Source organism: Chelmon rostratus, chromosome 6 (assembly GCF_017976325.1).
Source record: "Chelmon rostratus isolate fCheRos1 chromosome 6, fCheRos1.pri, whole genome shotgun sequence".
NCBI classification, from domain to species: domain Eukaryota; kingdom Metazoa; phylum Chordata; class Actinopteri; order Chaetodontiformes; family Chaetodontidae; genus Chelmon; species Chelmon rostratus.
The window spans coordinates 13,656,051-13,672,065 of record NC_055663.1 but is presented as its reverse complement, the minus strand read 5'-3'; the positions used below and the strand labels follow the sequence as shown (position 1 = coordinate 13,672,065).

The 16,015-nt window shown below is 40.5% G+C and overlaps 2 protein-coding genes across 2 annotated transcripts; both read left to right on the top strand.

Annotated features, from left to right (window-relative positions):
• The first annotated feature begins 3,941 nt into the window (after positions 1-3,941).
• LOC121608043 (zona pellucida sperm-binding protein 4-like) lies at positions 3,942-5,798 on the top strand. Its single transcript, XM_041939144.1, has 7 exons — positions 3,942-4,251; positions 4,372-4,556; positions 4,644-4,741; positions 4,910-5,067; positions 5,148-5,340; positions 5,426-5,612; positions 5,715-5,798. Exons 1-7 carry the CDS (start codon positions 3,942-3,944, stop codon positions 5,796-5,798), a joined length of 1,215 nt encoding a protein of 404 aa, XP_041795078.1.
• Positions 5,799-7,543: 1,745 nt separating this feature from the next.
• On the top strand, positions 7,544-16,015 carry chkb (choline kinase beta). The gene is made up of 11 exons (XM_041938851.1): positions 7,544-8,057; positions 8,554-8,662; positions 8,860-8,973; positions 9,213-9,346; positions 9,439-9,543; positions 11,343-11,401; positions 13,166-13,253; positions 13,367-13,475; positions 14,082-14,182; positions 14,426-14,507; positions 14,656-16,015. Exons 1-11 carry the CDS (start codon positions 7,570-7,572, stop codon positions 14,710-14,712), a joined length of 1,446 nt encoding a protein of 481 aa, XP_041794785.1. The 5' UTR covers positions 7,544-7,569; the 3' UTR covers positions 14,713-16,015.

Below are 16,015 nucleotides of genomic sequence, written 5' to 3'. Positions count from 1 at the left end.
GGCTTCACAACAACGAGTGCTCTGCACAGTTCACTAGGTGCTGTAAGGAAGGCTGAAATGTGCACCTGCTTTTATACCACTGGGCGTAGGACAGGCATGTTTACTTTCATCACAGTCCCACCCCTTTGGTTGGCCATTCCACATCAGACCTGATGAGTGTAAATATTAGCCAATAAAATAATTGCAGCTGTAGACTAAAAGTGATGCCTGCCACTCTGGTAAGGCATCTTCACCTGGGTTTAGATTATCTATTTTTTTAATACATAAAATGTGATTGTCCAGGAAAATACAAGTGCTGTATAAAATTACAAAACCACACATGTTCTGAGTCAAAGCAGTATTAGGGTTATGTACCAAATGAAGAAAATAATAGCCTAATAGGGGTAATCTGAAAGTTACTGTTAATTTTTCCTCAAGCGAGTCAGACAACATGTACTGAAACATGTACTCAGAAAGCAGCGGTCACAAAAACTTATATTGACCCAGGGTTAGGTCTACCTGCCCTCAACATAACATGTCAAACTCTGTATTTGACCAAAGTACATTTTGTGAAGGGTGGCAAATCAATATGGCTCCAACCAGTATTGACTGAGATTAACCACTAAATACAGGAATGATACAGAGGTCAAGCGTTAAGTCAGTTTCACCTGCAAAGTCCAGAAAAACATCTTCATCATCGTTTTGCTAAGAAGCAAAAAAGTTGATGCAGAAAAAAAAAGTTCTTTAGACATTGTCAGGCAAAGAGAAATAAGAAGGAGATGTTTATATTATATTATTTATTAAAAATATTTATTTTGTTTAGCACATTGTTTTTATGGTTTAAAACACTGACTGACTTTGACCTGATGAGGACCCTGTGAGCTTGAAACTGGTAAGTTTCACATCAATACCTCCGATTAAATAAAGGCCTATTGTGCTTGCTCTGCCCCCGAAAGACATTTTCTCTGACATTCACCCCCTGACTGAAATTTCAGGACAGGTCAGGAATTCCACTAAAAATAATTTGATCACGACACATGAAAAATTTGATTCATTCTAAGGGGGAGTCAACACATGTCTCTAGCATCCTTCGCATATGGAGGAAAAATGTTTATAAAGTTAGTTCTTCTTTTCTACATAGACCAATGCAACGTTTTCTATGAAACAGTTAAAAAGAGTTAAATCAATTTGTTCTGATGTTAAAAAACTCAAATTGACAAAAAAACATCCTGGTGTGAAAAAGTAATGAAAACCTTTGATTTATCAGATCCAAATCACTAACAAATAATTCATTATTCCATTGCATATTCAGGTTACAGCTGCAGGATTTAAAAATCAGACAAGAAACAGAAAAGATTCGGATGAAGAAAGTGCAAGCACAGTGCCTGCCCATAAGTGTTTTCTCTCTCTCCCCCTGAGTGCTTTTGTCTTTGTCTTAGCTGAGCGGGGCGCGGTCACCTGTCCCTCCCGCAGTCAACCCACCTGCACAGTGGTGGCTCATCACTAATCAACCTGCACAGTATAAAAACCCCAGTTCTTCACGCCACGCCACGCCAGATTGCATGACATGACAGCACGGTGAAATGGTGCATGTGGAGCTGTCATTATTTGCTTCATGCTGCATATCTCACATATCTCCATTTAATTTAAGTGAATACTCAGAGCTATTTCCAAAGTTATTATGCAGAGTCCTAATTTCAACTAACATATCTTTAATCCCTAGCAATCATGATATTTTCAATGACTTTAAATTTTAATAGTTACGGTACTACTCTCCATAAGCCATACAATCTTGATTTGCTACAGTCAGATGGCTGACAGGGGACTTATTTATATTTTCCAATTGTTTTTCATGTTTTTCATTTGTAGAAAATTCCCTTTACAAAAAGAGATTAATTTGTATGAAGGGTATGTTAAAAAAAAACCCAACAACATCTTTTGTACATGGAGAACAAAGAGACAAAGATACCTCATAGCAAGAGTATATACGTATTTGAATATATAATATAAGAATTCAGCAGTCATTGGTTAAAAAAAAAAAATCTGGAAGCTCAGCATTAAAATCTGTGTAGATTTGAATGGGAAGTGTATCTGAAGTGCACAAAAATGCCCATAACATGCTAGAACTAATAGGTGTGTTGCTTCAGCAAAGCCTAGGTCGAGGGTTAACACTGAATATCACAAAAACATACTGGACTGACAAAAGCTGTTCAATCTAACCACTGAGCAGCCTGCAAAGGGCCCAAAGAAAAACAGGTTCACAAAATATCCAGAGTCAAGTTGCACTGTCATGGTTAAGTAATGGTCTGGAGTCTTTCGACACTTTGTTGGACTGGAAGACAAATGATTTGGTTTGTATACAACAGGTGATTCCACGCTTTTGAACAAAGTGTGTATGTTATATACTGAATTATACTGTATTATATAATCAGTCCTAACCAAAGATATCTAGAGACATTTTACATATCTTGAAAGGACTAGACATATTTTAATGTGTGAAATATCTTCAATTATCATTCTAAGGAGTCAAACTCCATACATCAGAAATTTGTATATAATTTAAGTCTACCTTATTTCTTGCATGTTCAATTCTTACAATGCTACCCCAGCAAAGGTCTTTGATTTAGAAATTAAAGATATTGCAAACTAACATTTAGGTGATAATTTCATTCTAGATGTCTCAAAATTAATTTAATAAGTAAAACAATTGAATTATATATCTACTGCATATTATTATTCTGTCACTCACAATTTTGTAGATATACAGAATATGATTATCTGTGGAGTTTTGAAAATTACAATCAAAACATCTCTTTGTTAGTCTTGCCTATAGTAATAAATTAAGATATCTTCAATTGAGTGAACTACATTTGAACTACATCCATCCATCCATCCATTATCTATACACCGCTGAATCCTTTGCAGGGTCACGGGGGGGCTGGAGCCTATCCCAGCCGTCTCTCGGGCGAAGGCAGGGGACACCCTGGGCAGGTCGCCAGCCTACCACAGGGCTACACATATAGACAGACAACCATGCACACCACTCATTCACACCTACGGACAATTTAGTTAATTATCAATTAACCTCAGCATGTTTTTGGACTGTGGGAGGAAGCCGGAGAACCCGGTGAAAACCCACGCTGCACAGGGAGAACATGCAAACTCCACAGGCGGGATCTACATCTACATTTAAACTACATGTTGGATATATTCAGGTTGAGTTATCTTTATATTAACAATGAAGATATTTGGAAGTCAAAACTGAACTGTACACGTTTTAAACAAATATTTTCACTTGCCATAAATGGTTTCCTAGTAATTGGCATATGGGTCCAGTCAGAGCTGTTGAATATCGGAAGGTTGACCACATACCTGCAGATTGGATGATTTTGAGGTCATTCTAAATTCTTTCGACTTCAGTTTATGTCTTATACAAGAAGCTTGTTGAGTTCATCGTGCTCTAAATGTTCAGCAATTCCAAATATATTTAAAGATAAAAAGAGGTGTTTGTTTTGTCTGGCCCTGTTGCATAAATACAGCCTGACATTCTAGGTCATACAGACCCTGTGAAAGTTGTTCAAACAAACTAGAATATCATTCAGTCGGGATCAAAAACAATCAGTGGGCTCTTTGTGGCAAGCACTAGCTGTTATTAATATTCATGTATATGTGCAATAGTACATTCATTATCATGTATACGGTCATATTCTCCTGATGCAAAATATCTGTGAAAGTTCTGCAGCTTGTTATGAATTTGTTTTTTTGGCATTACTACTCATCTCGTCAGTACAGCACCACAGTCCAACCACTAGCTGGAGCATTTGATTGGCAGTTGTGACAGCAAATGGGATGTGAGTTATCAACAGGTCGGGTTTACCAATACCTTATAAAAGTCAGCGTATTTGCCGCACATTTTTCACAGCATCTGGTGTTCTTAGTGAATCACTCTGTGCTGTGAAACCATGGCAATGAAGTTGATTTGTAGTTGTCTTCTGGCACTTGCCCTGCTTGACTGTCTGGCACATGCTCAATATAGCCAACATCCTCAGCAGCCCCTGCTGCCGCAGCCCCAGACTCCGAAATATCCATCGCCTCAGCAGCCTCAGAGGCCACAGCCTCAGCAGCCTAAGCAGCCGTTGCCGCCTGTTTTTCACACTTGTGAAGTGGCTGAACACGACAAGATACAATGTGGGGCTCCAAGCATCTCTGCTGGAGAGTGTGAGGCTATAAACTGCTGCTTTGATGGACGCATGTGCTATTATGGCAAAGCTGGTAAGTATTTCTCTATTCCTCATAGAACTACATGGATATCCTAATTTGACACGTAAGGTGATGTAAAATGTGTTCAAAGAGAATAGCGCTGGTCTTTGCTTTCTAATTTGTCATTCTCAGTGACTCTTCAGTGCACCAAGGACGCCCAGTTCATTGTGGTAGTAGCCAGAGATGCCACCTTACCCAACATCGACTTGGAAACAATTAGTTTCCTTGGAGATGATCCAAACTGCAGTCCGGTTGGCACCACTTCAGCTTTTGCCATTTACCAGTTCCCTGTCACTGCCTGCGGCACGATCATGACGGTAAGGGTCGTGACTCATTTCACTGTTTGTTTTGATTTGAATTCGTCAGAGAGTAATCAAGACTGAAATACTGTCAACTTACTGTAGGAGGAACCTGGTTTTATAATCTATGAGAACAGGATGTCCTCTGCATATGAAGTCGCTATTGGACCCTTCGGAGCCATTACCAGGGACAGCAGCTTTGAGTATGGGTCTTTCTTTGCTTAAAGTATTAAGACAATCCAGTGGTATCACAAAGATGAACTGACTTTAAATTCTTTGGATTAGGTTTAGTTCATTTTGATATTTTACAAGCCAGACTCCAATCAAATGGTATTCTGACAGACTGACAGAGACCTTATTTCTTGTCTCAGGTTGCAAGTCCAGTGTAGATATATTGGCACCACAGTTGAGGCTTTGGTCATTGAGGTTGGCCTTGTTCCTCCACCACCCCCAGTTGCAGCTCCTGGACCCCTGCGTGTGGAGCTCAGACTGGCCAACGGACAGTGTAATGTGAAGGGCTGTGTGGAAGGTTGGTATGAAGGAGATATTTTGTGGTTATTCTCATTAGGCAGTGACAGTGGGACCAAACTAATCTTTCTGCTTGAGCAGAGGACGTGGCCTACAGCTCCTTTTACCAGGACTCCGACTACCCCGTCACAAAGGTGCTCAGGGATCCCGTGTACGTTGAGATCCGAGTGCTGGAGAGGACTGATCCAAACCTTGTCTTGACTCTTGGAAGATGCTGGGCAACTTCTAGCCCCTACCCTCATAGTCTTCCTCAGTGGGACTTGCTGATTGATGGGTAAGTGTTGGTCTGATGTGGCGGTTATTTTCTATGACTTTTATTGATGCTATACTCAGTCCCTTTTCCTTTCCTCTTGCCATAGCTGCCCGTACCGCGATGACCGTTACCTGACCGCACTGGTTCCTGTGGGTCCCTCATCAGGACTCTTGTACCCAACCCATCACCGGCGATTTATTTTCAAGATGTTCACATTTGTAGCTACTGGAAATGCCAATACTGCCAAGGGAGGGTTTGCAGATCCAGAGGTTATGACTCCTCTCAAGGAAAAGGTATAGGATCTATAGGATCTAGAGGACAGGTTTTGTTTAGTTTTTGCATTATTTTTAATATCACCTTATCTACATCAACAATGCAATTGTTTTTTTTACCAGGTGTATATCCACTGTGACGTGGCTGTGTGCCAACCTTCTCTTGGAAATAACTGTGAACCTAGGTGCTTCAGAAAGAGTAAGTAGTACAGTATTCACTTTGATGATATATGCTCTGGGCTTGTTTTTTTTTTTTTCTTTTAAAAACAGTTTCTCTTGTGTTGATGAATACAGGAAGCTAAAAAAGATCATGTTTTGTCAAGCGTACACAGGAACAACATGGTTTGTGGTAGTAAAATCATAAAAGCTGAGCATATCTTCCCCAAAAGAGTAAATTACGTCTGGCATCATCTTGTGTCCGACTTAGCCTCAAGTCTGACAGCAACTGACCATTGCCATGTATTTTACACAGGGAGAGACGTTGGTGGTTCTATCAAGAGAGGCCTCAGAGCTGAGTCCACTGTGGTTAGCAGTCAGGAGATTGTCATCATTGACCCGACTGATTGATCCTGATGTTTGGCAGCAACGTCCAGACAGAACCTTCATATCATGAAATCTCTGTTCCTAATGCTTCCTGACAATTGACTGAATTTTAAATAAATCTCCAAGTTGCTAAATATATTGTTTGATCTCCTAGAATATCTTTCAGATACATTATTCATACTGTGACCTCACAGATGTAGCCTGAAAACTAATACCAGTACTGCAGAAAATACATATATGACCCTGGCTCAACACAAAGTAATCAACATCCGGAAGATAATGTGTGTTCTCACAGTAATAAGAGGGAATGGAAATAATGAGACAATATAATGGCTGACCAAAAGCATTCCACTTTGTGGTGTTGCCTATTTAAACTTCTGAATAAACTTCAAGCACTTAGTTAATAAACAAACTGACTTAGCCCTGGTTACACATAATGTATCAAGAAAATAACCCATTGGAGCAATTTATGATTGTTTTGAACACTATTGTATATGTTTTCCATTTGATTTGAATACTGAATATAAAGCATAGGTTACTACTAATAGTAGTAACAGAGTGTAAAAAACCCCACATCCTTATCACCCATCACAATGGACAGAATGATTAAAGACCCAATCTGAGGTCCAAACAGTAATTTGTATTAGTTTGTTTATTATAGTTGTAAATTGTAACCTGTAAGGCCAAAATCCTCTGTCACAATAAAGAAAACTGACAAACAATATGCCAGTGGTATACTAAATCCAGTGGGTCGGGACCTCCATAAGGTGTGGCAACGTAAATTTGAGGACTCACAAGATGATTATACAAAATAATAATTCTAAAAAATACTTCTGTCTAATATCTCCCTTTTATCTGCTGGTGCCCCTACAAATTATCAAAATAAAATATTCTAACATTTAAAAAAAAACGCTATTTGAATGAACTGATCTCAACTCAAGGGTTCATTATTAAACTTGGCTTCAGATTAAAGGGACCCCAAAACTATGAGTTCATTGAAAACTTGAAAACCTGAAAAAGTGCTAAATGCAATGAGACAGCTGTCGTTGGGTTGAATCAGGCTCCCTGAGACCTTTAACATAAAACAACAACAACTCTCAGAAGACAGTCATGAACTACAACTATAACCATCCACGGCTGCACCGAAAACTGATTAATTTCATTTTGTGTAAAACCATAAAGGCGTATACGCCACTGTCATAGGTGAGAACAAACACTTCATTTCCCAGAAACCTTCACTACGTTTACGTACAGGAAACTGACGTGTAACGTTACCACCTCGCAACGACCAATGAGCTTGTCATGTGAACGCGAAAACGAATCGTGATTGGACCTCGACAACGCCAATTTGGCTCAGTCCGAATCGCTGAACACAGCGCGTGCGAGGTGAAAGAGTCATCTGATTATATGATACTGCCTTTATCAACCGCCCCTCATGCGATTCAGACCATCCAGCTATGTATGGCTCTTCCGGTTAAGTAGCTTTACCGGCGAACTGTATTTGTCAGCGAATCCCGTCTGCCGCTTCAGACCCGCACTTCATACCAGTCCTCCTTTACTCTCAGCCCGGAAATTCACGATGCAGTCGAATCGAAATGTGACTAGCGAAGAGGACTTGGGCAGAGCAGATGAGCCGGGGTTTTTCAAGAACATCCCAGCTGTCGCAACAGAAGACACAGATCCCCCGGCGGAGAAGAAGCGGGTGGGTAGCACGCTTGTTGTTAACGAGAGGAAGTTGAGGACCCCGAGTCCCCTGTTCGGGGCCAACTGTGATGACGACTCTGAGGCAGAGTCTTTCCGAGATGGGAGAACGGAGGAAGTGGACCGGGACACCAGGGGCAGGGCGTTTGCGTGGTGCCGAGACTTTCTGTCCGGGTCGTGGAAGATCATCAAAGAGGATGACTTTCAGATCAGCATCGTCAGGTAACAATCGTGTCAACTACAGCTGTACTGAGGATAAAATCACATGAATGTCCTTATCATAATCATAGAGGGATTTGAAGATAGCCATTTTACACATTAGTGCAGGGGCCACTGTTGTGTTGGGAGCTATTAGCTTATGGTATTGCAGCGGTCTCGTATTTGTTGTGACATCAGGTCTGCATCCTTCTAACACTTCACCATTTCTCCATGAGAGGAGCCCTCAGCTGAACCATCCAAGCTGAACACTATTTACAGCAGGGAGACTGGACAGAATGGCCAGAAAGTTTTTTATCTGGGTGTGTTGAAACTAAACCTCTTTTATATTGTATAAAGCCGATGTACTCTAGCACGTGCCAAGGCCTGTTGTGTTTACCACACAACATGAAAGCACTGTAAGCAAAATCTGCTGGTGTTGCCTGCTTGATATTTCTGACTGATCTGTGGGTTCATGTTAACTTCATTCAGATGTGATGACACTGATGTTTTTCTTTCGCAGCGGTGGACTGAGTAATCTGCTGTACCTGTGTAGTTTGCCTGACCATGTACCCTCTGTGGGAGAGGAACCTCGCCAGGTGCTCCTCAGGGTCTATGGTGCCATCTTGCAGGTTGGTCTGTCTAGTCGGGGTCCTCGTGCCATTATTTGCCTGTGAATGTGTGTGGCTGCACATGTTTAATTCATTATCATGGAGAATAAATTATATCCCATGTTTGCAATCAGTCTAATGTAACAGTGTCATTGACCTTCACATGGTGGTGTGAACCAATCGGTCGCACTGTGTCTGACTGTCTTTCTGTGATGCAGGGGGTGGACTCCCTGGTGTTGGAGAGCGTGATGTTTGCCATCCTGGCAGAACGAACTCTTGGGCCAAAACTTTATGGCATCTTCCCTGAGGGACGCTTAGAACAGTACCTTCCGGTATTATGCATACACACACTGTGTGTCTCTCCTGTATGTTACGCTGTAAAGCATTCAACATGCTTGATTACAAAAAATGATTGCTATTTAGAAATACTGAACAATACTGTTTAGTTGCCAACATAACGCCAGCATGTCTGCTGTGATTTAAAGGCTTGAGTGCACTTAACTTGACCTTGACCCTACTGTAGAGAGGGCATTTGTAAAATAAGTTATTTCTGTATGTCTCTTTTTTCCAGAATACCCGCATGCGCACAGAACAACTTTCAGACATGGCCATCTCAGCAGAGATTGCCACCAAGCTGGCACGTTTCCATGAAATGCTTATGCCCTTTAACAAAGAGCCGAAGTGGCTGTTTGGGACCATTGACAAGTAAGGATACCTGGATGTCACACCTTCTTCTATTAGAACTGTCACTTTTTTAAATAATTAAATGTACTATCTATTTTTTTTCCCCTTTTTAGATATATGGATCAAGTGTTGAAGCTTAATTTTGTACGTGAGGCTCATGTGAAGAAGTACAAGAAGCTGATGAAGTTGGACCTACCTGCTGAGCTGGAGAGCCTCCGGTGAGTTGGGGCACGAGTCTCAAATGGCCAAACACTGTATATTGCATGGAGTGACTTTACACATACGGTATTAATGTGTTAAAGTTGTGGCAGGTGTGGTTAAAGAAAAACTGTAGTATAAAACCTCTGGCGTGTCCTCTCCCCTCCGCCCAGTAACCACTGGCGTAAGTAATGATCCAGACTTTCCTGGTCGGTTTCAAAATTGCTTTGAAGGCAAGTGAACAATGATGATGCAATCACTATTGTTCATGCCAAGTGCCAGCTAGATGTTGTTCAGTCAGAGCCGTCTCATATTACCTACTGTAATTTTCAGATGCACTGAGGCAGAGCGGCTATTTAGACTGAACTGCTCGCATTTGAGCGTGACGACCATAAACCTCGAGATTTTTTGATTAATCTTCATGTTCTAGATGATGAGAGAAACACAGGAGAGCTATTATATACTGTATATATCTTTGCGTATTCATATCTACCCTTCACTGTTTATTATTATTTATATTACCACTATATACACATTACTGCGCATTGCACTTCTGGTAAGATGCAGAACTGGATCTCACTACATGCACTTTGTGCAATGACAATAAAGCTTAATCTAATCTTATCTAAATTTACCATTAAATGGCTGTGTGCAGACCCTCTTGTTTGCTGATGAGGCTGTAAAGCAGGCATGTCAAACTCATTCCATAAAGGGCCGTGTGGCTGCAGGTTTTTGTTCCAACCAAGGAGGAGCACACCTGGCTGGAATCAATTAATCAGCTGGTCTCAGTCTTCAGCTGATAACTAAGTGATCCCTTGATGTTGATTGGTTGGACTGGTGTGCTCCTCCTTGGTTGGAACAAAAACCTGCAGCCACACGGCCCTTTATGGAATGAGTTTGACATGCCTGCTGTAAAGTAACCTTGTTGACATGTGGATAATGATATCCAACGAGGGACAGCTAATAGTTTTTCTTGCTAGTTAAATTGAGGATACAGTTGTGTTTGCAACAGTGAACTCCTGACTGGTACACTGTGTCCTCACCACCAGACAAGATAAGACTACCACTAAAATGCATTCAGCTCGCGCTAACAGTAGCAGTAAAATTAGCCAATATGAGTTGATATGAAAAGATTGCATGTCATATGAATAAGACTTCAGGGGTTATGAGTGGAGATTTGTTAAACACAAGAGTGACAGCTGTGTTTTTGTTTTCAGTCTAATGGCCGACCTTTGTCCCAGTAACTCCACCACTTCACTGCTTCATCCTCCAGGCAGTCTGACCTCAGCAGCCAACAGAGAATCAGCCCAGTGTTTATTGTCCATGTTTATCTATGAAGGCACTTGTTATCTCGTGGATATTGTATGTACCAGTCTGACACTGAAGCTGACATGACATGTAACATCTCACTGCTTGGAAATCAACTGGCATTCTGCTGCAGCCATAAAAGACTTCGATGCACCGTGTTCACAGCTTGCTCGAGACCATTCAGTCAGTCAGAATGAGAACTAGTGTTTGTCTTTCCACTTGAATGAATTAGCATATTCAGGGTTTCAGTTATATACTCCCAAGCATCTAGAGAGTTGAATGCAACTGTTGCCACATGTTCAGTGAGCAATTCTGGGGCTTTCTCAATCACAAGAACATATTGGGTAATCCGACTGGGTTCATTCGCAGATGGTTTGAATTGTTTAGTTTACCTTTGATACTGTAATATATAGCTGCTATCCAGTACAAATAATTTCACTAAACTAACTCTCTCCACTCACTTTTTCTTTCATCACCTACTTCATTGGTTTGGCGCTTGTCTCCACAACAGTGCGTTGCTGGCAGCGACTCCATCGCCAGTGGTGTTCTGCCACAATGACGTCCAGGAAGGTAAAAACAAACAGAACATATCCTGTCCTATCCTCACACCTCCTGTTTGGGCTGATTGATCAACCCTCTTCACTGTCACGTTGCCTCAGGGAGCGACATATGTCAAAAAAAGGCTGTAGCGTAGTTACTTATAGGGACAGCTCACATTCAGATGCCCCATGAGCCAAAACAAGCCTTTGAAGTAGATGTTTTAGTCAGAGATTTAGGTTTCTAATGAATGGGACTGCCTCACCAAACAACCTAAGATGAGCTTACATACTTAAAGTATGTGGACACACGAACATTTTACCCATATGTGATCGTGATTAGGGCTGGGCGATAAAATGATCTCAATGCAGGATCATAATGAGATTTATGCCGATAACGGTGATAAATTTTGGACATTTCTTTACTCGATATGGATAGATCTGACAGCCTGTCTCACAGTCAGCCTGCTGCCTCTGTTTTTGCTTTCTGTGTCACAACCTCTTTGTATGAGGGCGGGGCTGAGCTCCTCACACACAGACAGTGAACAGCAGCGTAACTCCACACCAAACTTTTGGATATTTACGATATATATGTATGAGGACAATGCTCATTATCCATAAGTTTAACAAAAGAGAGACGGTGTGATCAATTTATCAAACACCTGTTGAACACAAGCTCACACCCAATTTGTTTTACACAACCACAAGCCGAGGAAACTGTTGACAACGAGAGCAACACGACACGTTCAGTTCCTTTTGTTTACTTTTCATGTCCTGAAGGAGTTTTCACACACAGCAGCTTATTCAGATGTCATAGCAGGCTTTTGTCCTTGCAGAGTAGGAAAATGCAGTGTTTCCTCTTGCCAGCCGCACTTGCCACAGCTTTAACTTCACATTTGGAAGCAGAGAGCTGAGAAGCTGCTGGAGCTTGAGGTTCAGCTCTGAGAGGTTCTTGGTTAATTTCCACTATGAAGGCCAAATCACACAGACACTTGCTATCACTGACTTTCCACGTCAGGTTTTCCTTCTTCTCTAGGAATTACTCCAGACAAACTGACACTTCGGAAGAATTTTACTTTACTTGTTCATTGCTTGCAGCTCTTCAGCAGCAACAAGGCTCTGCTTCACAAATTCTCCTTCTGAAAGAGGTTTCAGCTTTTTAGCTATTAGTTCTTTCAGCGTAGAAATTGCCTGCATAACACTTTCTTAGCGCATTTAGTGGCATTAGTGGCGTTAAATAAAGTAAAATTGTCGTTCCATATCGCCCGGCCCTAATTGTGATAGATGTGACCGTTGTATCTCATTCCAAAATCAGGTGTGTTAGTATGCTGCTATCACAGTCTCCACTCTGCTGACAAGCTTGTCACAAGATTTTGAACCTGATATCAGTGATTTGCCTCCGTCAGGCACCATATTTAGCAATGTCTGATGCTAATAATGGGGGGCGAGGCCTAGCTCACTGTCGACAGTCCATGAGGTCATGGCTACCATTTCTTCATGGGCCTGGCTTTGTGCACTGGGAGACTGTTACGGTAAAACAGCAAAGGGCCTGCATCAGATTGTTGCTACAAATTTGGAAGTACACTCACTATATGTAATGCTATAGCATTAATATTTACCGTTATTGGAATTATGTATGTTAGCTTTTTTATTATACACAGAAATGTGATTCCAGAGTTGTTGTGGTAGCTGAAGGAGTTGATAAATACCCCCCTTATTTACACTTATACTTATTAGATACTGTGACTGGTCAGTGTGGATGATGATCATTTTCTCACTTCTTGTTTTGCTGCTGCAGGCAACATTCTGATGCTGGAAGACCAGGACCAGACCTCAACAGACAGACTCATGCTGATAGACTTTGAGTACAGCAGTTACAATTACAGGTAAAGGATAAACTAGTGGTTTATTTTACTTAATAGAAAGTGTTGCTGAGTTTTTCTTTTTAGATTCTGCCCTTGTGTATTAATATTATAACATTACATTTTCTCATGTGTAGGGGGTTTGACTTTGGGAACCATTTCTGTGAGTGGATGTATGATTACACCTATAACCAGTGGCCCTTCTTCAAAGCCGTGCCAGAGAACTATCCCACCAGAGAGCAGCAGGTCAGTCTAAAACCCTGACTCTGACCCAATCCCTGCTCTTAAGAGACACTCACAAGAATCACATTTAAATGCTTAATAGCTTAAATATGCTATTAATTGCCACACTGCATTGTTATGGTAAAATTAAGAGGTTAGCCATTGGATGAAAGACGAAAACTGCAGTTGCTTCAACTAGAAGTTTTAAATGCATCAGACAGTGAAGATGGTAGTGGGGTAATTCCTCAATGTTTCACATGCAGCATCAATGTTTTTAATCATTAAAAATTACAAATATTCCCAATTTTAATGTCAAACTGATACTCTGATCTGGGAATTGATGTTACACGTTTTCTGGTTGTACAACACCATCTACTGGTGAAACTTGTAAGTGCAACTTGAAAAGCATATTGGAAACGACACCAGTTGAATTCTTGATTTACTTTTGGACAACACACTAAACACTATAAAATGCTTCCATTGTTTAATAAAAAATCACTGCCTTCAACATATAACCAAACATGAAAAAACTAAAATGTTTCATCTTTATAAATGTAAGAAAACTACAGCAAATTATCGTTTTACTCCATTTATTAAACGTGTCACAAATCATTTTGCTTTTTATTTCAGCTTCATTTTATCAGAAATTATTTGGCAGAGCAGAGGAGATACTCTGACACTACCATGGACCAGACACAGATTGAAGAGGACATGATCCTTGAAGCTAACAGGTAACACATGTTACTAATGACAATGCAGCAGCGGTGAAGACAACCCCAATTCCAAATATGTTGGGATGCTGTGTGAAATGTGAATAAAGACAGAATGCAATCAACTGCAAATGAACTTTGGTCACTGTTCACTTCCTGTTTTACTTCTGCTTGACACAGAGGCCCAGTGTTTTTAGAATCGGGGTCAGTGCAAAGTCAACAGAACCCTTGTTTTGTCATCATCATTTTTGCTTTGATTTGTAGATATGCACTGGCGTCGCACTTCCTCTGGGGGCTGTGGTCCATCATTCAAGCAAAGATCTCCAAGATTGAGTTTGGATACATGGTAAGGAGACTTTTTTTCTTTTCCAGTCTGATGGAAGCACTAGCTGCACGCTACATCTATTTCAACACACATGATAATGTTTGTCACTATGTGTTTATTGAGAAATTGTGCAAAACCTCTTCTCACAGTCAGCCATTCTGTTTTGCAGGACTACTCCCAGTGTCGTTTTGATGCCTACTTCAAGCAAAAAAAGCTCTTCTCCTGATTTCCCACCATCTTAATCAGAATGTAGTGTCTCATTTATCTGTCCTCATCATTCTTCAGGCTCAACTCCAGTCCTATGCAGCTCCGCTTATGACGAGCAATGTAGGGTGGAAGGTAGACATTTACGTTTGAACACAGTGCACAAGCACAATCTAAGCCTGCTGGCAGTCCATTTTATTGAAGCACCTATCCTCATAGTGTGTGTGTTGTTAGAGCAGGTGCAGCTCTATAGTACTTAATGTTGTTTAAGGCTCTCTGGCAACCATCATTTGTTATACCCTGTGCTGGTTGCCAGAGAATTACAGGCTTTTCATTTCAGACAGTAAATCTTACTGTAATAATCATTTTGGTTACTAAACCAATAGTATTATTAGTTAATGGAAGACTTTTAAGAAACCTCTTTGTTTTAGTGTTTTTGGTCATTCTACCTCACTTCTTTCCTCTGATGTTCATTCTGCATCATGGTGTATAGATTCCATAAGGTCTGATTGTGACAGCATGTGAAAATATTCCCCCCTGGTTGTTCTTTAAAGGTCCAAAAAAGTTACGTTTAAAACGTACCTACATTCAGCAAACTACACGAGGGCTATTTTATACAGGATTTCTGTAGTTAACAAATGTGTTCATTTAACACAGTTCCAAAGCATGAGGCGTGTAAGTTGGTAATGTTGGATTTTGTGACCGCTTTTGATATCAGTTACTAACTGTACATTTCTGCTGCACCTTGAACTGCCTGCCTTTATTTAAGTCATCTTATACTACCTTTTGTCATCCACATGTCAGTCAGATTTTTCAGTTTTTTCTTTTTTCGTTTTGTCCAAGAATCTTTCCAAGTTGGGAAGCTTGGAATATCTTAACGTCTGTCATTCTTCATTCATAGCTAAAATGTCCATTTGGCACGTACTTTATGCAACCACATCAACTTGAAATGCCTAGATTAGATCCAAAAATAATTGAAATCTGCGTTAGAATAAAGTCACATGTTGTCTTTCCCTTAAGCTTTTGTGAATATCAAGTTGACTTTTGACATTTTCTGGAAGCTTTTTTATTGCCTTTCTTTAAATTCCTTCTTTTATTTATTTGGATTGACTCCTTGATTGGACACAATGCACTGCCATCAGTTAACATTTAATGCATCAGTTTACTCATATGAAGAAACTAGACACTTAACTGTGCCTCATTCACTACCTATAGCTGTTTTTTAGAGCATCGTTGTCCCAGCACAGTTTTTTATGGTAAAACTTCCCCATATCATGTTGGTCCTATTTGCACTGAATATATAATTCAAAAGCTAATAAACATAT

Excerpts from the sequence above, each read along its gene's own strand:
- LOC121608043 (XM_041939144.1), top strand. The coding sequence starts at position 3,942 with ATGGCAATGAAGTTGATTTGTAGTTGTCTTCTGGCACTTGCCCTGCTT. Across the intron at positions 4,252-4,371 it reads GTGCTATTATGGCAAAGCTG|TGACTCTTCAGTGCACCAAG; the intron begins GTAAGTATTTCT and ends TGTCATTCTCAG. Across the intron at positions 4,742-4,909 it reads ACCAGGGACAGCAGCTTTGA|GTTGCAAGTCCAGTGTAGAT; the intron begins GTATGGGTCTTT and ends TTCTTGTCTCAG.
- chkb (XM_041938851.1), top strand. The coding sequence starts at position 7,570 with ATGCGATTCAGACCATCCAGCTATGTATGGCTCTTCCGGTTAAGTAGC. Across the intron at positions 8,663-8,859 it reads TCTATGGTGCCATCTTGCAG|GGGGTGGACTCCCTGGTGTT; the intron begins GTTGGTCTGTCT and ends TCTGTGATGCAG. Across the intron at positions 13,476-14,081 it reads ATCCCACCAGAGAGCAGCAG|CTTCATTTTATCAGAAATTA; the intron begins GTCAGTCTAAAA and ends TTTTTATTTCAG.